A 23,215-nucleotide genomic window follows, 5' to 3' on the forward strand; every position below is an offset into this window, starting at 1 on the left:
GTGGAAGAGAAGTAGCCAGAGGCCAGACCTTGCTGGGACCTACTGGGGATTTAGCCCTTGAAGGGTTTTAAGCAAGGGAGGGACAGGGTGTTACATGCAACTGAAGAAGGTCACCAGAAAACAGAGTGCAGGGGTGTAGGAGTGAATGTGGGTGACCAGTTCGGAAGTGATGGCCATTGCCCAGGCATGACTCAGGGTAGCTGAGAAGGTGGAGGGGAGGAAGCTCACTGACTTGAGAGGCATTTGGGGGGGAACAGTGACAGAATTTGTCGCATGCGTTACTCCACTGCTCTGTGCAGGGACGCTGTGCCCCAGTGCTAAGCCTTGCTTGGCCCCTTTTCCTCTCTGAATAAAGGGAGGACAGCCTCGTAGGAAGAGTTCAGGCACCTCCCTTGACTCATCCCCTGCCTGGCCCCAGCTCCCTCATCCCTGAAAAACACAAATGACTCACAGTTGTTGCAGACTCTGCCAACGCCCCTTAGCCTCTTATCCCCTCCCTCTGCCTTCTCCCCCTGTTGGGTGTCAGCACCTCCTTGTAGGAAAAAAAAATTCATGCTCTCTCACTGTCGATGGTTTCCTCCTCTGAGCCCAGGACTCATGGAGCACACTCTAAAATTTCTTGTTCCTCTACTGATTCTGACAATATTCATAATAGTGAATGCTTGGCCAGCCACTGTTCAGCATGTCTAAGCAATTGACATATATTAGCTCACTGAACCCTCACAACAACCCAACAAGTAGGTTCTACTCTTCCTCATTCTACGGAGGTGGAAACCAAGGCACAGAAGCATTAGGTGATTTGCCCAAAGCCATACTGCTAGTGAGGAGTAGAGCGGTATTTGAACCTGGAGAATCCAACTCCAGATGCTACAAGAGGTGGAAGGGGGAGGGGAATGAGGATGGGACCCACCTCGCAGGTGGCCACCTGGCACTCAGGGCACCAATTTCTAAAAATTCAGTTTTGCTACCCTGTCACTTCTCTTGACTAACCTCTCCTTCTTCTCCTCCTCACCCTCCTCTCTCAGAATCTTTCAGCATCTCAACAGTCACTGTGATACCCACGATGCATATATGATATTTCCCACATATTCATCCTTCAAGGCGCAGCTCAAATGCCATCTCTTCTGTGCCCTTCTTGATACGATCCCAGCATAGTGCCCGGCACCTAGTAGGTGCTCAATAAACAGTTGTAAATCAATGCAAAAAATAGATTCCCTCTCCAAGCCAGACATAATCAATCTTAGCCTCCTTAACTCTGCCAGTTCCTTTTCTCTACCCTGATAGTCTTTCTCTACTTCTAGCGTCTTCCTGCTCCATCTTGACCATAACCCCTTGAGTGCAGTCAGTTGATGTGTTCCATTTAGTTATGTCAAAATCCTTTTTAAGCTCAGTGTTGTGCACCTGTCTCAGGTTAGGGCCCTCAGCTCCCCGCAAGCCATCACACGGCCAACTCACGAGGTGGCAAAGGATCTGCTGCTGTTTATGCCTCTTGCAGACCCTCATTAGATTGCTCACACTGGAGGATGATGTGCCCAGAGTCTGGGTGCCAAACCCTGGTCCCAAAGAGCAGCCAGAACCCGCTCTAGTTACTGTTCAGCCAGTGCCCAGCGCTGCAAAATAACCCTGTTTATGGGAGGTTGGTGCCAAAATGCACACTGGGGCTTTTGGCTCCCACATTTTAATTTTGCAAGCTGCCCAAAATATGGAAGTACAACTCTGGCTCAGACTCAAAACAGCAAGCTTAAACAAACAAGCACTCAGAGCCTGCGGGCTATCTGCACAAGCATCGCGACTCAGGGCAGGGACCCCACGGAGTGCTTGTTCTGCGGGGAGTCTTCCAGCTGCTAAAGCTCTTCCTTCTATTTGTCAAATCCCCGGGTCCTATTCTGCCCTCTGGAGCCGATATGATGACGACGATGATGGCAGTTAGCAGTTACTGAGTGCTTATTAAGTCCCAGGCATTGCCCTAAATGTTTTATATACAATGACTTATTTAATCCTCCCCACAACGTGCCTATGAGGCAGGTACTATTATCACCCATTTTTAAAGAGAAGGAAACTGATGAACAGAGTTGCTGAGTAACGTGCCTGGGGTCACAGAGGTGGTACATGGTGGCAGAGGACCAGTTCCAGACAACGTAGCTCCAGACTCCTCTGCCCTCGAGTACCCGAGGGATCCCAGTCTCCCTGCACTCAACTCTGAATCCACTCATCTTAGGACTAAGTACCCCCAGCTCCCTCAATTCGAAAGCTGTGGATGTAGACCCCTTGAACTTGATCACACTCTAGCTTGTCTTGATTTTATGAAAACAAGCTGTTCAGAGTAATGCTCCACAAGGGGTTAGATCTACGCTGTACTCTGGGGAATAACAGCTCCATATACTGGGAAGTCCTCCTCCTACTGATGTTCTTAAAGGCACAGGTCCTTTTTTAGTAGCCAAGATGGTCCTGCTGGCTCATCAAATCTTAGGATTTCAGAATTAAAAGAATTCAAATGTTAATCCAGGCTGTCATCTTTGACTTGGGGGCTACTAAAGCACTCCACCATGAAAACAGCAGTTGTCGTGCCAACACAGCTCTTCCTGCCCATAGCTGTATGGTGGACTTTTTCGATCAAGACGGAGCTGTCCCGGTGAAGTCAAAGGCATCCTGCATACTTGGAGCTGTTTGCAGAGACTTCTTTCTGTTAGGAGTCTCTCCAGCTGGAACCTCTGAGACCATTTATTTTCCCAAAGCACAGAAGCACGTACATTTGGGGTAAATCCATGGATGAATGTGAAAACCCAGAAATGCTTAATTCATTTTGCTTTCCAGAGTTAACAAAACAAAACTCCCCCGGTGTTGCAGCCAGGCACAAATGAATCACCCGCCACTCAGAGTGGATTTTATGGCAAAAGTCAACAACTCTGAGCTGCTCCTTTTAAGCCCTGAAAATATTTTAGAATTGCAAAATTCAGGGTGCAATTCTCATGAAATTCCTGTCTGAAATTTCTTAAGGTAATTCCTACAGCTCATTGTACAAATCATCTAAAGTCACATTTTGGGTTTACAACGGCCTTGCTGTTTCTGGATATAGCCTACCCGGAATGGCAAGGTTATAAAAATCAGGACATTCGGATTGTAGCAGGAAGGAAGAGAATTTTGCTCCAAGGTACTTGGAGATTTAATGATTTTAAATATAGTCCAGGGCTTGGGATACAGGAAGGGTGGAATCTGCCTTTCATTGTTTCAGTTAATCTCCATTTCAACTTCAACCTGGTGACTTGGCTGATAACTAAGAGATTCAAGTCAAAGGTGGACACCGCACTCCCCAGTTACCTGTGGATATATTCCCAAAACACAACAATCACAGTGGAGACAACCAGCATTGACAGAATCACTTTTCCTTTGACATTCATTATTTTCTCCTGGGGAAACAAAAAAGGAGAAAGGAAGAAATGGATTAAATAAATGCAAGGTGAGATACGGTTTCTAAGCAAGGCTTCCACCCTCTAAGGGGAAATGTTTATAAATATTTAACTAGAGCTAAGAAGTGTGTTCTACCTTAAATTGAGCAGGCTTGCAATGGCAGATTGGGCTCCCTTAATGAATTGACTTACTTAATGAATTCCCAGTGGGGAAGGAGCCGAAGGCCACTTTGGCGCTCAGGGAGGGGCGGGGGTGTACTCTCTGACCACAGGGTCCGCCATGGACTTGGGTGGGTGAGGGCGTAGCTATAAATGGTTCCCATGGGCTCCAGCTGCCTCCTGACTTCGATTGTGGGGAATCATCCCTTCCCTGGCTCTCTGCTGCCTTTGATACACTGACCACATGCCCCATCCTCAGGATGACCCTGGTCCCTTAAAGTCTAGGTCACCCACTTCTCAGCCCCACCTAGCTTTTCCCCACCATGCCCACAGGCAATCAATCAATCAATCAATCAATCCATTGGCACACGATAGGTACATAAATATGTCTTGACTGCTGCATGAAGTTGTGGTTGAAGAGAGACAGGGTGCTGGGTGGGGAATAACAGATTAGAAGTATTTTAATTCCAGAGGTCAGGGAAGGCCTCTCACTGGGGAGGTGACAGAGCTTCCCAAAAGATGAAGACAGGGTGCAAAAGGACAACAAGTACAAGAAAAGTCCTACAGTTGGGAGCGAACAGATCTAGACTGGGACTGTGGCCACCTCTCACGATGAGGAGATGTCTTCACTCCCAGAGAAATGCGGATCTGGGGGCCAGCACGAACGCATATGGAGCTGGGGAGCCGTGACCTTGGGGTAGGTCCTCGGGTCCTCATGCATAGCTCCAAAAACCTCTGAGAACCAAAAGTCTTTTTTTTTTTTTAAAGATTTTATTTATTGACTTGACAGAGAGAGAGAGAGAGATCACAAGTAGGCAGAGAGGCAGGCAGAGAGAGAGAGAGGGAAGCAGGCTCCTTGCTGAGCAGAGAGCCCGATGCGGGGCTCCATCCCAGGACACTGGGATCATGACCTGAGACAAAGGCAGAGGCTTAACCCACTGAGCCACCCAGGCGCCCCAAATCAAAAGTCTTTTTATAATTCCACTGGCCTCAGGGCCCTAACTGACAGGAGGCTCTCTATAATCTTTATCCCACTTAGTGAGACTGTTTAAATGTTTCTTTCCACCAACATTCAAGTATTTTATTAAGTGATGCTCATGCACTGGGGCGTCGCCTAATACGTGACATATTATCCACACCCCCAAAATTCTGAATGCCAACATATCTGGCCCTGGAGTTTCAGTAAAGGGATTGTGGCTCTCTAATTGAATTGGTTTCCTCATCTTTTAAAATGGGGATGAAGGGTGCCTGGGTGGCTCAGTCGTTAAGCCTCTGCCTTTGGCTCAGGTCATGATCCTAGGGTCCCGGGATCGAGTCCTGTGTTGGGCTCCCTGCTCAGCGGGAAGCCTGCTTCTCCTTCTCCCACTCCCCCTGCTTGTGTTCCCTCTCTCGCTGTCTCTCTCTCTCTCTGTCAAATAAATAAATAAAATCTTATTAAAAAATAAAATAATAAAATAAAATGGGCATGAAAATGGTAATGACAAGAGACGGAGTCCACAAAATGCTTCTCCCTGCGCCTGGCACCGTAGAGATGCTCTCCCAAAATGCTAGTTTATAAAATGGGCCTTTGGGAGGCTCCAGTGAGACCAGAGGCCATGCCTGGTAACTTAGCAAGAGTTCAAAACAAATGTGAAGAGAAAGCGTAGGACTGTGTTATTAAACAACGAAGTGCAAATAGATGCTAATGAGGGACCCTAAAGATTTCTCTATCTGTTCCAAGCCACAGCCCGAGGAAGAGCTCCTTGGACGTGGGATGCAAGTGGGATTACACTGACCAAGCCCAAGCCAGGGGCCCTGCTACCGACACCCCGCGTGTGCGGAGGAGGTGACCACACTGCCACGAGCACCCAGAGCTCCACCAGCCCCTCCTGCTGAGGAGCCCATGCTGACTGTTTCCCAGTGTAAGAAACACCCACACTCTCGGGGTGCAGAAGGATTGCTGACACTTAACCCTGGGCAGCGTCCCAATCAGACACACCTCCCCCTCGCCTCTCCAAATATGCGCAGGCTGTTTGAATCCAGAAGCTAGCATCAGAGGCAACTCTGTAAGCCCATGGCTTTCTGGACTTGATAGACGGCTTGAACCTGATCATGGCCAGTCATCGCTCTTGCTGGAGACTTACAACCAGAAGCTTCACCTGGGAGCCAATACTGTGTCCTTCAGTGAAGCACTTGAAATGGGTGTATCTGTGCTTCCTGGAATTTGGGATCCAAGTCCCCGGGGGAAGGGAGGCTTGGCAGGGTAGCCATCTCATCTTCTAAGACATTTTAATTTTTCTCTCTGGACTAAAATTAGGCCTTTGGCAGTTGATGTGGTCTACGAGTTCTTCTCTTGGGTTTCTGTCTCAGAATTTTCAGAACTGGATAATTCTGAAAATTGGTGGTTGGCTCTCTTCCCCATCAAGATGGAAATGTGGGATTGCTTCTGAATTCCTTAATTTAAGGGGTAGAGGACAGAATTGGGTTGAAAATTGCCACCCTGTCTCATGTGGGGAAATGGGACTCCAGGCCACCCTTTGGAAGATTCAACCAGGTCCAGTTCCACCGAATCCCCCCACCATCTCCCAGGCCTTCTTGTCACACTTGTGATTTTTCCCCCAAAATGCTTCTAACCCCGCACACCGGCTGCCCCTGTGCTCCTCGTAGAGCATGGCCCTCACAACAGTTTCCACGTGACGTGTCAGATGGATTTCTCCATGTGGTCCATAAATTAATTCTTCCCTATCACCCCACCCTGTCCCAACACAGAACAACACACACACACACACACACACACACACACACCCTTTCGGAGAATCTCCGGAGTTCCACCCCACTGGGGCTAAGTCAAGGTATTCCTTCTAACCTGAATTCCTCTCTGAAAGGAATTCTGGTGGACCATGTTTTCTCCGTCTTGTCAAGGGGTGAACGTCTCAGCTGAGTAACCGAGCACTCAGAAACTCTGGAAAAGCCATTATCTCGGGAGCACAGGAATCGGGCAGAGGGAAACCAGACCTTCCCACAGGCTAAAGAGCCTCCCCTCTGCCTCTGATCCCTTCCCCAAACCCGGGAAGCCAGCGGCATGCTCCCCATGAGGCTGACCCCTGCTAGTCTTAAGTCACTTCTGGACTATTGCGTTCAACGAAGAGACTCCAAAAGGCTACAGGTTAGGTGGTGACAAGTGTTGCAAACCAGAACAAAGCAGGTGAGAGGGCAGGGGAGGGCAGGGGAGGGCAGGGGAGGGCAGAGGAACCAACTGGGTGCTCATGACCTTGGGCAAAACCCTCTTGTGTCCTCCATATCTGCCACTGTAATGTGTAGACCCAGCACTCCAGGTGGAAACTAGGCCAGCAGGAAGACTCTGGAATCAGTGCTCCTGGATGCATGCCTTGAGCAAGTACTCAGAGCCTCTATTTGCATGTACAAAACGGAGCTTTAAACTTCCTCCTCCAGGGTTCCTGAGAAAGGACTGAAGGGGACAGTGTCTATGCAGCACGTTTTGCCTGGTGGTCAGCAAACACGCCGCAAATGGCAGCCATCATGATAAGGACGCTGTTCCACGGGAGAGTTTCTGCATTTGTGGCTCTGAAGTAGAGCTCTGACTTTATCTGAGAGAGGAGTCTGGGTCCTCGGAGGCTGCACCATACAGAGGAGTCAGGAGGAACCCACCCCCACCCCAATAGATGACTGAGGCTCAGGACCCCCGGTTCAGGACCCAGCTACTCAGCATGGTGCCCCCCATCCCCGCCTGGTGCTCAAGGTGGGCGGGCCAGGAAGGTGAGGGCTAGAAGTCTCACTCTACAAGGGCAGCTCACTTAGACACACAGGGAGCTCCTGCTGCCATGGCCTAGGCGGATTCTTTGCGTGACAACAGAATGGTGGGGGCACCAGCCAGCATGTGCTGAGTGGTGGGAGCACCAACCAGCATGTGCTGAGCACAGAGGTTGACTTAACCAGAAACTAATGAAGCTAGTTCTCCTTGCAAGCCAGGGCCAGATCATCAGGGTGGGGAGTGGGTCAGGAAGGTCTGTACGTTGCCTGAGGCAAGGAGTGCTGCCCCTATCTGGGGGATGGTTCCAGCCTTGAGGAACCTTGGGGCTACAGGTGGGGCCCAGTGACTGATCCCACTCCCCGCATGCCCACCTGGGTCCCAGTAACAGCCTGCCCCAGGTGGACCTGGTTGAGCACCCAGGAGCTGCCCACTTGGGGAAGGACTTTACCCAGATGCTGCTCTGCGCCCTGCCCAGGGGTCACAGTGATCCAGGTTTCATAGCCACCTCGTACCCCATCCCTAACCCCTCCAGGGTCAAAGAGCTGGGTCCTCTGAGGGAGAAACAGCCAAGAGATGTACAGATGTGGCACCACTAGGTTGTGAAGCTCTAAGAAACCTTTCTAAATGCTCAGTAACAAAAAGGAATGTTGGTTAACCGTGCCAGAGGCCAAATGGATTTGTTCTTCGTCTCGATTGAAAATGATACTGCAAAATCGTTGTCAGATAAAGAGGCAATCCAAGACTATGCAGACTATGACAGATGCATTAGGCAGCTAGGGAGACTAATTAGCCTTTCTGTGATTTTCACATCATTTCATTAGGATGTCGTTTCCTGGATTTAGTCCTATTTGAAGTATTTGTCAGTGTTATTTGCTATGTTATCTCTTCTCGTATTCTAATCTTCATTTCCATGCTAATACTGTACTTGCAACTCTGAGTTCTTTTTCTTGAAGAAGGCTCTGAAAATCAAAGAAGCTCCAGCCCCTTCAACACTTGGATGCTCGCCTGCTGAACTAGGCCAGGCCCTGGGCCAAAAGTTTTACCAGCAGTCTCTCAGATGCATCTCCCAACGACCCTGTGAAGTCACTCTAGCAGCATCCCCGTTTTAAAGATAGGAAAATGGAGACTCAGAAAGGTTAAGTAACTTGCCCATTGTCACACAGCACAAAGTGGCAGAGATGCGACTCAGGCCCAGGGAGTTGGGCTTCAGTGTCCACCCTTGTAACCCTCTTTTCTCAAAAAGCATGAAGGCTTATCCATGGACTGATCACCTGGGGCTCTCTGACACATCCTCTCATCTTGTCTCTCTTGATAATCACACGATAATCACTTGGGTCACAAGGGACCCAGACTGGCTACTCACAGGCTGGACTCCCTGAAGGGCTGGCTTCTCCTGGGACCAGCCGGTGAGCACTGGCTGAACAGCGCTGCCATTTCTAAGTTCCTCCCGTGTGCCCGGTGGGTCCTTTCTCACCTGCTCTACCTCGTTCGTCCCTCATCGTGGTCAGAGTAGCGGCTTCTAGCTGAGCAAACAGCTTTAACACAGACTGAGGTCACTGCGCTCATCCAGAAGGGGAGTCTGAAAAGCAGCCCCTCTGTCTCCCAGGCCCTGCTCTCAGTAGAGGAGGCTGCCTGGGGGTGAGGAGGGGAGAGGGCCCCTTGATCTGAAAACCCTGCTGCAATGGTGGGTGTTACAGGGAAATGTTCCCCATTGGAAGAAACATGGAATAATCTGTGGGGGGGGGGGGAAGCTTACAGAAGGCTGTTTCCAGTGATGTTTTCCATTATGAGGCTCAGAGTAAACACAGGCAGAGGAAATGAAGAGCCAGGTCTCAGACTAAACACAGGACTAATTGTCGCTCCAGCCACCACAAACGGAACAACCTGTTCCCTGAGGTACCTCTTGTGGTGCCTTTTCCTGAATCCCCTTCAGGAACTCTTAAGGCCTGGATCCAGCAAGCCTGTCCCTGCCGCCTGGCCCAAGACGTTGCCATGCCAGGGTTTTCCCAAGAGAAATATGGCAAATGAAGTGTGCAGTGCCGTGGGAGGGCTCTGGGTCTACCCACAATGCCGGCCCCGGGCCCTCCGGCCTCTGCACAGCCCGTGGAATCCTAGAGAGAAAAGCCTAGGCCGCAGCCACGCCAGCCAGCCAGCCAGCCAGCCAGCCCCTGGGGGAGCAAAATAAAGAGCTTACAGTGAATCCCTGAGCCAGCGTCCCATGGCTCCAGCTTCTAGAGCAGGGAAGGAAGACTCTGTCTTCTTCTGGGACTGCTGAGGGCACCAGCAAGAGGTCAAGGGGAGAGCAAGTTTCCTCCCCCAGGTGGGTCCATGCCTCGGAGCCTGCTCGCACCTTCCCCAGTGACCCCAACAAGGCAGAAGCAAATAATTTCAACATTTCACATACCTCATCGTCTGCTTCTCTCCCCGCAGAGTAAAAGGCAAAACAACGAAGTTCTATTGAGCTCCGCTCTGCAGAAGGAGGCAGGGCTGGGAGGAAGGGAAGGTGCAGCCTTCCAACTCCTGTCAAAAGAATAAACAGCTGTTTCAGGAAGAGGGGGGTAGACGGATCCGCAGCAGCCAGGGGCTTTGTTCCTTGCTGGCCCCGGGAAATGGGCTGTTTATCAGGCCTCGTCTCAGAGCTACATGCCAAGGCAGAGACGTTTCTCTTTGGGCCCATGAGTGGCCGGGCCTCCCTCACCCAGTGAAACTACAGGCCCAAACTAGGCCTAGTGTTGGAGGATAGAAGGCCACCACCTTGAGAGGGACCCACAGGCTGCCCACATTGCCCACTCCTTGGCAAAAATGGGAACTGTTCTGAGCCCAGAAGTCCCCAAGTGACTACTATAATGAAGAGCCAATGGAGGGGTTAAAAAAAAAAAATGCAGGGGTGGGTGGGCAAGGAGGAGAGTCCTCAACACTCTTGTCGAAATGCTACCTAGATGTTCCTCAAGGTTAAGCCTCTCCTCTACATCTTTTGAACTTCGGAAGTTGTTTCGTTTGAACGCTATTTTTACAGAATGTTATGAGATCTCCTGCATCGAAAACCGAGCTATAAGAACTTTAAAAGGTCACTGAGGCCCAACCCTGCTCTTTGGCTGAATAATGCTTAACCCTTCCTACACCCACCTCCTGCTCCCAAAATAGAACTTTCCAGCTCGAAAGGACCTTAGTGCAGCGGATTTTCAAACATTGAAACAGCTCAAACTTTTATTAAAAAAAAAAAAAAACAACAAAAAGCCCACAGGAAGTCCTTCTCAGAACCCCGCTATGCAAAACTGCACACAGAGTGCTTTGGCTGAGGCCGGGAAATGAAGCTCAGAGCCCCCACATCCCCATCCCCACCCCAAGCTCCCCCCCTCTCCATCCCAACCCTCCCAAGGGGCCCCACATGCCTCCTGGGAGGACATTCTGGAAACCCCAGACTTGGAAGAGGGGACCAAAGTCCAGGAGTCCCGTCAAGTCCAGCCTCTTACTGCTGTTCTGAACCAAATTTCACACCCCCTCCTCTGGGGGCATGAGCTGGTTGGCCACAGTGTTTAGGGTCTGGAAGTCCCAAGAACGTGCTTGTGAACAAAGGTGTGCCTTGCAACCCAGTCATCGTGCTCTAGATCTGGATGCAAAAGAAAAGGCCCGTAAGCTCACCAAGAGACACGGGACCGGAATGTTCAAAGCGCAGCAAAAACTGGAAATGACCCCAAAGCCCATCCTCAGAGCAGCTCAGTCCCCTCCTAGAGTACGATTCCGCACACCACGGTGAGAACGAGCCAGCTGCAGCTGCTAAGACCGACGGGGTGACTCCCACACACGGAATGCCCAGAGAAAGGAGCCCTGGGTGAATTCATTTATTTAAAGTTCAAGAATAGGCAAAACCAACCTGCGGTGCTAGAAGTTAAGGACCGATGTGGCTGAGAGTCAGAAGGGGCCCAGAGGAGGTCCTGTGGGGCTGGTCCTGTTGCTTCTTGGGCTGGGTAGTGGTTACACAGGTGTGGCCACTTCATGAAACTTTGTCATGAATGTGCCTTTTCCATTTACCTTTACTGAGCACCACTGAGCTCCCTACTAGGGTCCAGGGATGATCTACTGCATTCAACGATCCAGAAACCTGGTCAATGCAAACAGGAAAGATCGCAGAGGCTGGAGGCTAAGATAAACCGGTCCCTTTCCACACGCAAGCACCTCTCACAGGCCCCCCTTCTCAGATGACAAGGCAGTCCCTCCTGGTGATCCTCAGAATCACCAACAGAGTGGTCGGAACAGAAGGAGGCTCTGGGAGCCTCCGGGATTTGCTCAAGGTCCCCAGCTGGTGAGTCCGGGGCTGCTCTTTCTCCCCTGGCAGCCTCCAGGAGATGCTCTGCAGGCCGTGGGGTTAAGGGGCTCCAGGCTGGCTAATAGCAGCTCGACTCAGTGTGCAAACCCGGAAGGCAGAAAATTCAGCTCTTAAGGATCCGGCACGGTCTTCCTCCTTCCCTGATCTATGGTCACGCTCAGACTCTCCAAAACAAAGGAGCACACACTTGTGGTCACTCCTGAATTGAGAAGCAAAAAAAACAGCAAATGAGCCTCGGGCCATACAGCTGTGCTGATCAAAGGAGGCCAGAGGCCACCCAGGAAAGAGCTCAGACCGGGCCTGGCCGGGGTGCCTCATCTCATCATTCGTCGTGACTAGGGCCCATCTGGTCCTGGCCACCCATGGATCTAGGAGCTAGCAGCGAGCATGCAGTAGCTGTCCACCGGCCACACCTCGAGGCAGAAGACAGAGGGGTCTCAGAGTTATGGCCAAGGTGACTGCAGCCCAGGTGTGGAAGGCCTGGCCCAGCACCCAAGACAACCTCTGCCTGGGAAAAATGAAGGTCAAGATCCCACCCTGATTATCTCTACAGAGGAATGAGGATTAAGCATCCGTGACAACCCTACAGACCTTTGCAAGCTGGTGGTGTTCCTTCAGGGCAGTCACAAAAGACATTCTCGCTTGGGAGTGACACAGCAAACTGGGTTACATGAAGTACATTCTCCCTCAGCTTTGCTTAAGTGTCACCTCGTTGGGGAGAAACTCCTGGATTTAGAATGACTTTCTTTTTGTAGGTTCCTTATTTATCTTTTCTTTTTTTAAAGATTTTATTTATTTATTTGACAGAGAGAAAGAGAGCACAAGCAGAGGGAGAAGGAGAAGCAAAGCAGACTCCCCACTGAGCAGTGAGCCTGATGCGAGGATCCACCCCAGGACCCTGGGATCATGACCGGAGCTGAAGGCTGACGCTTAACCCACTGAGCCACCCAGTCGCCCCCTTGTTTTTCTTTTATCTTTTTATCTTTCTGCTTCTACCAGAACGTCAACTCTGTGGGCAGATACTTTCATCCGTTTTGTACCAAAGTGAAACAACAGCTGATGCTCCGTGCATCTCGTGCACTACGCCGCATGCGTAGCACAGGGCTTGGCACCTGCGTGTTCAGTAAATGTTAACTATTCTAAAAAGTGGACGGCCGTGATCTGAGCACTACTGGCAGTGAGCGTTGGGATGGAAGGAGCGAGGCAGAGACGAGTGCAGTCCACGCTACTGCAGGTGTGGACCCCTGGGTGTCCAGCGTGGGCCCAGGGTCAGTGTCTGCACCAGGAGTCTGATGAAACAGCCGCTCGCTGCCGTTTGCAAGCTCTGCCCTCGGCTGGTGCCCAGGTTTCTGGGCGCAAGAGCGGAGTGGACTAGTACTGGTGTTTCTGAAGAATGCAGTGCAAAGGGTGGGAGTGCGGGGAGCTGCTGAGGTCTGTCCTAGATGCCTCGGGTTCGAAGAACCTGCTGGAGCCCACTCAGCAGGGTGTCCTGGAGAGACTGAGGCCAGGAGGGGTGCAGTTTGGGAGATGCCAGCACATAGGCAAGAGCGGGCAGGTCTGGTGAGTGCTCAGGCCCAGCAGCATAGAGGGCAAAGCGGGGCATCCCTAACAGGCACCGCCCTGAAACCAGGCGGGCACTGCTGAGAGGCAGGGCATGGGGGCGGGTGGGGGGAGGGGGTCAAGCCAGGAACAAAAGGAATTGCGACAGCCCGGGAGGACCCTGTGCTGCCAAGACTGCCATGGGATGGCAGCAGGCCGAGACCGGTGAGGCCATCTGGAGTCCCAGCTCTCGTCGGACCCCCTCAGGGTCCCCTGGCCGCTGGACGAGAGGAGAAGGCCACACACATGTGTCTGGGCAAGGTGGCTGCTGTCTTGAGAATTGCAAGGAGTGCCACCCCGGAGGTGGTTCTGGTCCTGGCTCTGCGTCCCACTGCGGGCAACTCCCTGCATGTGTGGGTTGTTTCCCACGCTTCCCCCCCTTCTCCCCCTAACCCTCCACCTCCTGGCAGATGAAAAGCTTGGGCTAGGGTCTCCTGCTCTGCCCTGCATCCCAGCCATGGGGGGGCCGTGGCCCCCCCTCCAACCCGGCCACAGACTCTGGGGCGGCTGGGGCTTTCAGAGCCCTAGGCTGTGATGGGGCTCACAACACCAGAGACAGAAGGGGAGGCCCCAGCCTTTGGCTGGAGAAAGGCACTCTGGGTGGGGCGCAGAGCCAACAGGTGTGCCTAATCCACGGCTTCATCGCTGAGATCACAACCGCTGAGAGGCAAGTTCCAAGCAGCCTTCGCCTCCCTCAGCTGCAATGGGAGGTCCTCCCGCAAGTGAGCATAACATGGGGAGAGAAGGGAAGGTTTTCAGGCTGGCCCCTGCCCGGGTCCTCTTCTCCCTCCCACCGGCAGAGCCTGTGTCTCAAAGGGCCAGCTCCCAGTCCCAGCCTCGCTGCCCCTGTGTGTTGCCCTGGCTGGTCGACGTCTGCCAGGTGACATGAGAGAAATAAACAAGTCACTCTCACCTGCAAGAGTTCAAGTCCCTCTGGCTTTTATGCCCGTGGTAATCTGTCAATGCTCCCAGTGTCTCACTAGCCAGCCTGTCCCCAAAAGTTGTTCACCACTGACAGCATGCATACCAGACAGCCTCTGCTTGAAGGCTTCTAGTGACGGGGAACTGTTTCATCTCTAGACTTTTCTCTCTTTTTTTAAGATTTTATTTATTTGTTTGAGAGAAAGAGAGAGAGAAAGAGAGCAGAAGCAGGGGGGAGGGGGAGAGGGAGAGAGAGAAAAGCAGACTCCCCGCTGAGCAGGGAACCTGCTGTGGGGCTCGATCCCAGGACCCTGAGATCATGACCTGAACCAAAGGCAGACACTGAACCGACCAAGCCATCCAGGTGTCCCATCTCTAGACTTTTCTGATGGTTTAAAGCATATCTTTTCAGTGTGGCACCCATCTCTGATCTCTGCTTCCTAGAATGTTATTAATAAGGATAAAAGCTATCATATCATTCATTTACATGCGCCATTTCATCTGATCCTTACTCTGATCCGTGACAATGCTCTCCATTTCCCAGGCAGAGAACTGGGGCTCAGAGGTTAAGTAACACCGACAAGATCACACAGCCAATAAGCTCTCTCTGTCCATGGAGCCGTGCCTTCCCCACTGAACCCGACAGCTCCTCCGAGATCCAACTCTGTCTTCTGCAAGCAAACACGATCTTCCCTCTCACACTTCAGCAAAGCCATGCCCACCAGCGTCCATTCCAGCAATACACACGTGGAGGGCATTTCCCCCGTACCGGGGACTGTGCTGGGACGTGGCTACGCGCAGCTTGAATCAGACCTGCTGCCTGCACTTTTCCAAGTCCATATCTGGTGAGAGGGACACGTGTACCTACAAATGCGAAATGCTGTTTACAGATGTCAGTTCCTGATTCTACCGTCAGGCTAGCCATGCTGGCCTTGGCACAGAGCCAGGCCGTGCACGCGTCCACTGGCAGGAAGAAGTCAGCACTCCTCTCTCCCTAGGGGTCTGTCTCCTGTTCCTTCGTTTTTACCGTCCCCCTGTTTCTATCACTTGTGCTTTGCCTTTCTACAGTCTTTGCCTTTGCCTGGTGTCGTCGGTAAGAAAGGCCCTCTAAAATCAGGGCGACCATACAGACGGCGTTCCCTCCGACAGTTCCGGTTGACATGTGTTGTGGGGCAGTTAAAAGGTTAACCTTCTACAGCCCACTTTCACTTTCAAAGGTGTGCCCATCTGCAGGTAAATCACAGGGTCACTCTATGCAGAAACGGTTCCATAAAATAGAGTTCAATGAAGTCCTCTTCAAGATCCCTTCCAGCTAGAATCCAGGGCTTGTGTTTACCACCTGGGGGTCCCTTAGGATCCTCCTCACAGTATCCGTAGTCTTTCCTACAGCTGCTCAGAGGTGGTGGAAGCCCAGCCTCTCCAGATGCGTTTCTGCTCCACCACAGCCCTCCACCTGTCCCCTAGTGCCTTGGCTGGGAGTTTCTCTACTCTCCCTACTTCCTCTATGCAGCCTAGAAGGTTCTCAAAGCCTAATAATTTACTGGTGAATGGGGGCACCTGACTGGCTCAGTCGGTCAAGCATCTGCCTTTGGCCCAGGTCATGATCTCAGGATCCTGGGGTGAGTCTTGCTGTCCAGATCCCTGCTCAGTGGTGAGCCTGCTTCTCCCTCTTCCTCTGCCTCTCCTCCTCCTGGTTCTCTCTGCCCCACCTCTTCCATGCTCACTCTCCCTCTCTCTATCAAATAAATAAATAAAATCTTTAAAAAAATTTTTTACTGGAAAATCCAGAGGTTGTCTCGTCCCCCACCGCTAGGTTTTCCCATCTCTCTTGTAATAAACTGACTCTTGTAATAACTTGACAATAAATTGACTTCCAAGAACTAAACTCTAAAGATGAGATTCCAGGAATCCTAGCTGTAAGCTAACAGAACAAAACAAAGCAAAACAAACACCTCTGAATTGAGATCGCAATGGAGATGGTTTTTTCTCCTCCTTTTCTTGGAATGAGACAGGCCTGGATTCAAATCCCAGTCCCACTTACTTTCTTGCTGTTCTGACCCTGGATAAGTAAGTCACTCCACACTCTGTGAGCCTAAGTTTACCCACCTGTAAAGTAGGGATAATAATTCCTTACTCTTTGATTGAAAGGATGAACAATAACATTCGTAAAGCTCCCAGTCCCTTGTAGGTACTCAGGAAAAAGGGACTGGCATGATCGTCAGTGGGGTCTGAGAGACAAGTGCCATCTCCACCACATCCCAGTGCCAGGAGGCAGCATGGCACGGAGCTTACAGCCCGCCTGGGAGTGAGACAGGCCTGGCATGGACTAAATGCATGACCCTGGGCAAATCACATGAGTTCCAAGACTCGGTTTCTCTCCTCTGTAAAATGAGAGTAACAACGCCTTTCTCTTCAACCATGGTGAATGAGAGGGTACACAAACAGTGCTTGGCACAGGGCCTGATGTTGGAACAAGTGCTCAGTGGCAGCTACTTAATTCCTAATAATGATTATTCCAGAACTCTCCAGCTCATAGCATCACCTGCTCTGTGTTCCCAAAGAATCTGCCATGTTCCTGGGTCCTAAAAACAACCAGCCCGTCCTTTGGATGGGGCATTTTCAAATCTTCCCACCTGCTGGAGCCTCCCTAGCCCGTGAGGCAGGGTGAGTACTGCTCCTCCCACCAGCAGAGGAATCTGGGGACTTGCCCAAGGTGACTCAACTTGGGCCAGAAGCTGGGTTTGGATGGAGCCAAGAGTTTCTCCCAACCTGCTTCTGGCCCATAGGAAGTCTGAAGGTCACTGCTTCAGTCATAGTGGAAGGGAATGATGTAGTCCCTTGTTTATTCATTTATAAAATAAGTACCGATTTCGTGTCTACTTGGCCCTGCTCAGCCTGCTAGGTCTACAAGGATTAGCCAATATGGCCTCACTCCCATGGAGCTCTGGAGAGAAGCTGAGCCCAGAATCCAAGTACTGCGCCACCAAATGCATTCTGTGATCGAGGTGAATGTCCCGACACAGGAAAGACAAAGGAGCCCCCCAACATGCAGTCACTCCCTTACTCTGAGCGCCACAGCTTTCTGGAAGAATCAAACCACAGTCTCACATGCCGCCTGCCCATGTGGCTGCAGGAACATCCTTACTACCCAAGGTCACTCTACCCTCAAGCATGCCCATCTCCTGAGCCTTTTGTAGCTGAGAAAACTGAGGCCCTGAGAAAGGGAAATGACTGCTCCGCCTGGCAATGACATGAGATCAGGGCTGCTACCCAGGTGTCTGGCATCTCTCCAGGACAAGATGCCTCTAAACCACAGCACAGGAAATCGAAGGCCTCAGGGAGGGGCTGGAGGCCACCGTCAATGGTCTTCTTCCCAACTTTCCTTATTTGTGGCCCAGAAAACTCCAGAAGCCTCTGCCAGCGACGGCCACATCATTGTTCTTCCCCTCCCTTGGCCCCACTGCTCTTGAATGATTTGGGGTTGCCAACGGTGGGCTTTCTGACAGATACGTCACTGGGAAAAGACGAGCACGGGACGTGCTGAAGCTAAGAGAGGCAACCAATTCAGAAAAACACATCCTCACTCATGCATAAACATCAAACAGCTCAGAAATGGAGCAAAAATATGTAAATATGAGCTCCACTGAGGCCACATCACATGAGTCTGTTATGAAGAATGTGGTGTGAAAGCCACAGTTCAACCCCATTGCCTTGGCCTTGGTTGTGCGCTTAGGGCCTGGAGCTCTGAGGAGGTACTGCCTGCCCTCCTCATGGGCCCATTCTCCACTTGAGTTTCTGCTTCTGTTCCCTCCAGACATGCTGGCAGCCATGTGTGCCTCTCTGTTCTTCTGCCTGGGGCTGAGATGTGGCCTTGGGGTTTTAATCGGGTTGTGGTTTCCTAGGACACACGATGCAAAGTCCATAGGCTGCTCTGTCTACACCACCTGGGATGCTAACCTCAGCTAGGCACAGAAGAGAATACCCCCCCGCCCCCCATCCCCCACTGCCCAGGTCTCACTAATGCTGTCCCACCAAATAGTTCCAGCTCTCCACCTTCACTGCAGGATTTCATTTCCTGGTCCCTTTGTGGTTGGGGACTAGCGACTCATTGGACCAATGTGGTAAGAGTGGGCTATTCAATAGCCAGAGAAAGAAGCCCTCTCTTTTCTCTGTGCCATGGAGTATATTCAAGAAGGTGTTCTAGCAGCCTGGTTCCCTGAGTGAGGGACACAGCCACCAGTTGACCCTGGATACCGTATCTGTTAGAGTAGGAAATAAACCTCTATGGGTCTGGTTCCTAGCCTCAAGGGGCTGCTTCTCGCTATAACCTACTCCATCCCAACTCAGATACGCAGCCCATCTTGCACAGAGTAGGTGACTCTCGAGGTCTCGGTCTACCCTCTTCCCTGTCAAAACCTCACCTTCCTCATCACTAAGAGCCCTGCATGGCCACACACAAGGCAGAGGAGGTGAGAACAGTTCTCCAATGCCCTGGAGAAATCTTCTCCTCAAGTCCCAATGATGGCTGAACATTCACCTGCTTTTTGAAAAGAATAAGGAAGTTGAATGGGTTGTTGTCTACAGACTCCCCTTGTGTGAAATAGCTAGATCATTTGATAAGAGCAAGAGAGACTGCAGCCTGAGAGCCCGCAGGTGAGTAGCAGGTGCCAGGGGCGCTGGGAGGGGTAAGGGAGAGACCTACCAGGGACAAGGACCCAGGGTGCCAAGCAGCCCTGGAAGCCTCCTGGGCTCGGAACTGAGCTGACCACATGGTCCCCTTCACTGATCACAGGAGGCGAGGAGGCGGGGCTCACAGTGGGTTCTACTGTTATCCCACTTTACAGAGAAGGAAATCGAGGCCCAGAGAAATGATATGGCTTGCCCAGCTCCAACAGCTAAGGGTCGGAGCTAGAACTATCCAAGCCTGGCGGGCCCAAAAGCTTAGCCACTACTTGTACTCCTTCAGCCAGAGCCATGGCACTCCCTTGGAGCTCCCCTTGGCCCTTTATCAAGCTTTCCTTCTGCACCTGAACTTCTCCTTCTAATTACTACTTCATATGTACATTGTTTCCCAAGCCATATCGTGAGCTCCGAAGAGCAGGAATAAGTACTTTATACAATAACTAGTAATAGTAGCTGTAGCAGCAACATATGCTACTCTTTATTGAACACACAACATGCCAGGCTGTGTTCTAAGCACTTTACACTCATTCAGTTCTCACTCAACTCTGAAACACGTACGAATCACCCCCATTCTGCAGATGCGGAAGCCTCTCATTCTGAGCTGAAACTCGACCCCTGCTATTAATATTTTAATAACGATAGTTCAATTTGAGTCCTTTCCTCTATAATCTCATTTATTGTTATTTTTCAGATTTTAAAACATTCTCAGAAGGGGTCTATGGGCTTCCCCAGATGCCAAAGGAATCCAGGGTGGAGGCAGGTGCCTGGGTTCCAGAGGCAGGGTTCCCCCCACCTACCCTGCAGAACCCAGAGCTCCTGGCTAGGACAGGGCAAGCAGAGTAAGGGACCCTATGCCATCTTCCTGCAGAGCAGGGACCCTATGCCACTGCTCCTTTAGCCCATCTGCACATCATAAATACATAAATACCATAAATACTTCGATTTCAGCAGTATGAGCCCATGTATAACAATTCCTCATTGAAACAAACAAGTCACTTGTTTCCCCCATAAAAAGAAAATTTAGCGTCCAGTGTGCTCATCAGAAAAGCGTCAGTTGTGGATCACAAACTGGAATACCAGGCGGGTTTGTGACAGCTGCCTCTGGATACAATGCTGGCTGACCCCCAGCCCCAGCTATGCATCCTTGAGGGTCGACTAGCTGGCCGTCCCCCACTAGACTTGCCTTCTTAGCGTCTGTGCACTGCCTCAGTCTAAACAGCACTAACATGAAATCCCATCCTACATATGCTGAAGTTTCATAAAGCAAATTTCAGGCATCCAAACCTGAACGCTGAATCACCAAGCAGGCAGAGCTCTCTAAATTTTGGAAAATCTGGGCTATTATAGGACTCGGGGATAAGGCAGCTGGGGCCAGTGCTCTCCGTCCAGACCAGACAGCTGTCCTCCTTGGCAGGTGGCCAGTGCTGAGGGCCAAGCCTCAGGACGTCCAGTGCCAGTCTTGGCACTGCTCCGATGGGCTGACCTTCCATAAGTTGCGGCTATCTGATTTTTTTTTATCCTCCAGAGATGGGGTGGGTACCAGATTCAATGCCAGTCCATCACGAATCACAAAGCACCCAGTGTGTGCCTGGAGCTGTAGAGAATGCAGAAATTATACACAGGCTCTCAAGGGAGCTTACATTCTAGTGGGGGAGCCAGGCCTCGAAGAAATGAACTATTGCCTACAGTGATAAGAAATCAATGCAAGTGGGGAAGTTCTGTTCTGGGGTCAAGGAGGAAGGAGGAAGGTGTACTGCACAGGGTTGTGTGCCAGGCTTCAGAGAGGAAGGGGCTCCATTCGAACCCGGCGTCTGAAGGGTGAGTGCATGGGGAGGAGTGTCCATGGGTTGAAGGACAAGCATGTGCAAATGCAGGGGGCTAGAATGAGAGCACCCCACCGAGCCCAGTGTGGACGGGGGAGCGAGGGGTCCAGTCCTGGTCTCTCCCACATCTACTGCTTTGGAATCCAGAAGAATCCCCTGGAAACTGTATTTTTAACAAGCTCCCTAAGTGATTCCAACATGCAAGCAGTAAGTGCCATGTGTTGGAGAAAAAAAAAAAAAAGAATGAATGAAGTACAAAAATGAACTTGTCCTCGGGCAAGTCCCTTCCCTGCTCAAAATGTCTTCTCTTCTTTAAAATAAAGGCACTGAGTTGCCCTGGTATTTTTCCAACTGTGTTCTAGAGAACCCCAGAATCTCCCAAAGGCCCTCGGGAACCACAAGAGGGAGATGGGGAGGCCGAGAGAGCAGGGCTCTGAGCCCCCTGTCCACCCTTCCTTGGATCATCTCCCCTTTTATCTGTCCGTTATCATATGCTGTGCTTCCGTGTGCTATTTTGTTTGCAGTAAAGTTTCCTTGGCTACAAAGAACTTTTAAAACCACTGAATGGGATGATCACCCAAGAATCCCCAAGGAGATATTTTTAAATTCCTTAAAGGCAGCAACCTACTTTTGTGGCGTATTCCTCAGACAAGTATGGACACAGCACGAGGCTGCTCACCGGGGTTAGGCATTTTAAAATCGTTTGCTGCAGAGCAGAAATCAATGAGTGGAGGGGGGAAACGTGGGGACAGCAATGCAATGGAATATGACATGATCTTTTAAAGAAACATTGTTTTTGAAGAATAGTTAATAAAATGGGAAATTAAATGAGAATGCCAGACACCAAACTGCACATAGACTACGATCTCAACTCTGGATCTAATATATCAAAATTACTGGACAAGTATGGTGGGTCCTCAAAAAATTAAACATCAAATTCTTATACGATCTAGCAATCCTATTTGTGGGTATATACCCAAAATAACTGTAGACAGGGACTTGAAGAAGTATTTGAGTTTTTGTTTGTTTGTTTGTTTTTTATTTACTTATGTTTAAAGATTTTATGTATTTATTTGAGAGAGAAAGCACAAGCTAGGGGAGGGCCAGAGGGAGGAGAAGCAGACCCCTTGCTGAGCAGGAAGCAGGCATGGGACTGGATCCCAGGATTCTGATCATGACCTGAACAGAGGCTTAACAGACTGAGCCACCCAGGCGCCCCCCTGAAGAGCTAATTGTGCACCAAAGTCTAAGCAGCATTATTCACAATAGCCAGAAAGGTAGAAACAGCTCAGATGTCCACGGATGAATGGATGGAGAGACAGAGTGTGGAATATACATACAATGGAATAGGATTCAGCCTTGGAAAGGGAGGAGGTTGTGACTCCTGCTTCAACAGGGATAAACCTTGAAAACATTATGCCCAATGAGATAAGCCAGCCGCCAAAGGACAAATACTGGATGATCCTACTTAGATCCTACTTAGATGAGGTGCCTAGAACCATCGAATTCACGGAGGCAGAAAGTAGAGTGAAGGTTGCCAAGGGTTGGGGCGTGGAGGGAATGGGCAGTTACTGTTTAATGGGTACAGAGTTTCCATTGGGGAGGATGGAAATGTTCCAGAGATGGACGGTAGTAATGGTTGCACCCTGATGTAAATGTATTTAATGCTAGTGAATGGTTCGCCCAGAAAGTGTTATAATGGTAAGTTTTACGTTATGTATATTTCACCAAGGTTTAAAAAAAAAAAAATACCAGCCAGAACCAGATTCACGTGGTAATGGTGGTGAATCGTGTGAAGAGACTATGGGAAAGCCATTGCTTTATTCTTTCCCCCTCCCCGCATTTGCAAATGCTCTACAATGAGAACAAATGACTTTCAAAACTGGACAAAAATCCACTTAATTAAATAAATCTGGTGGTTCTCTGACACTTTCCAAAAATGCATTGTTGCCTTTTATGTAAATGGAAGCAATACTTTATGTGCTTAATTAATAAAAGGAGCCAAGTTCAAGGATGCCAACTCAAGAACACAGCAAGCCACTCAGTCAAAATGAACGACAGGCAGAGTGCGTCCCCTTTTTAAGATAGCTGTCCTCACCTACATTTAAATAAATTCCAGATAAAAACAGAACCAAAATATAATTCTCTCATGAGCTTCCCCAAAAGCTGTCTGGCTTGGGAAAGCTCAAACGCAAACTGAAGAGAGAAAGAATGCCGCAGAAAAGTGGGGGACAGCCCATGTTTTCTTCAGGACATTCACACACCAGTTGGGAAAGTGACTTTGCCAGTGAATTTCTATCCCTTATGCTTCTGGAAAACACTCTTGGGCAGAAAGAATTACAAATCCAGGAGAGCCCCGTCTTCTGTGTTCACTGCAAATCCATTTCCTCCAACGGCCCCCAAATATTTAAAGGATACTGGCGGGAAGGCAGCTGATGTGTCTCCCCGCCAAGGTGTCCTCTATTCTAAGCCAGCTACACCCACCCTTCCTGACTCCTGGGCCCTCTGGGCAGGGTGAGGCCCGGGCTGCCCCAGAGCGGCTTGT

General features: G+C 50.5%; 1 protein-coding gene across 2 annotated transcripts in view; it reads right to left on the reverse strand.

Moving 5' to 3' along the window:
* The window catches only part of LOC111145926 (N-acetyllactosaminide alpha-1,3-galactosyltransferase), a 52,440-nt gene that overhangs the window by 14,620 nt on the left and 14,605 nt on the right, over positions 1-23,215 (reverse strand). Inside the window, exons 2-3 of one of the 2 annotated variants that reach the window (XM_022501242.1) lie at positions 9,722-9,837; positions 3,319-3,407 (exon numbers count right to left, since the gene is read on the reverse strand). In XM_022501242.1, coding sequence (XP_022356950.1) covers positions 3,319-3,398 — 80 coding nt within the window. In that variant the 5' untranslated portion in view covers positions 3,399-3,407; positions 9,722-9,837. Of the gene's footprint in view, positions 1-3,318; positions 3,408-9,721; positions 9,838-23,215 lie in introns of those variants that run through there. The other variant, XM_022501243.1, reaches the window with a different exon arrangement.

This window comes from Enhydra lutris, unplaced genomic scaffold, assembly GCF_002288905.1.
Source record: "Enhydra lutris kenyoni isolate GAN:26980312 unplaced genomic scaffold, ASM228890v2 scaffoldscaffold13, whole genome shotgun sequence".
Taxonomy (NCBI): Eukaryota; Metazoa; Chordata; class Mammalia; order Carnivora; family Mustelidae; genus Enhydra; species Enhydra lutris.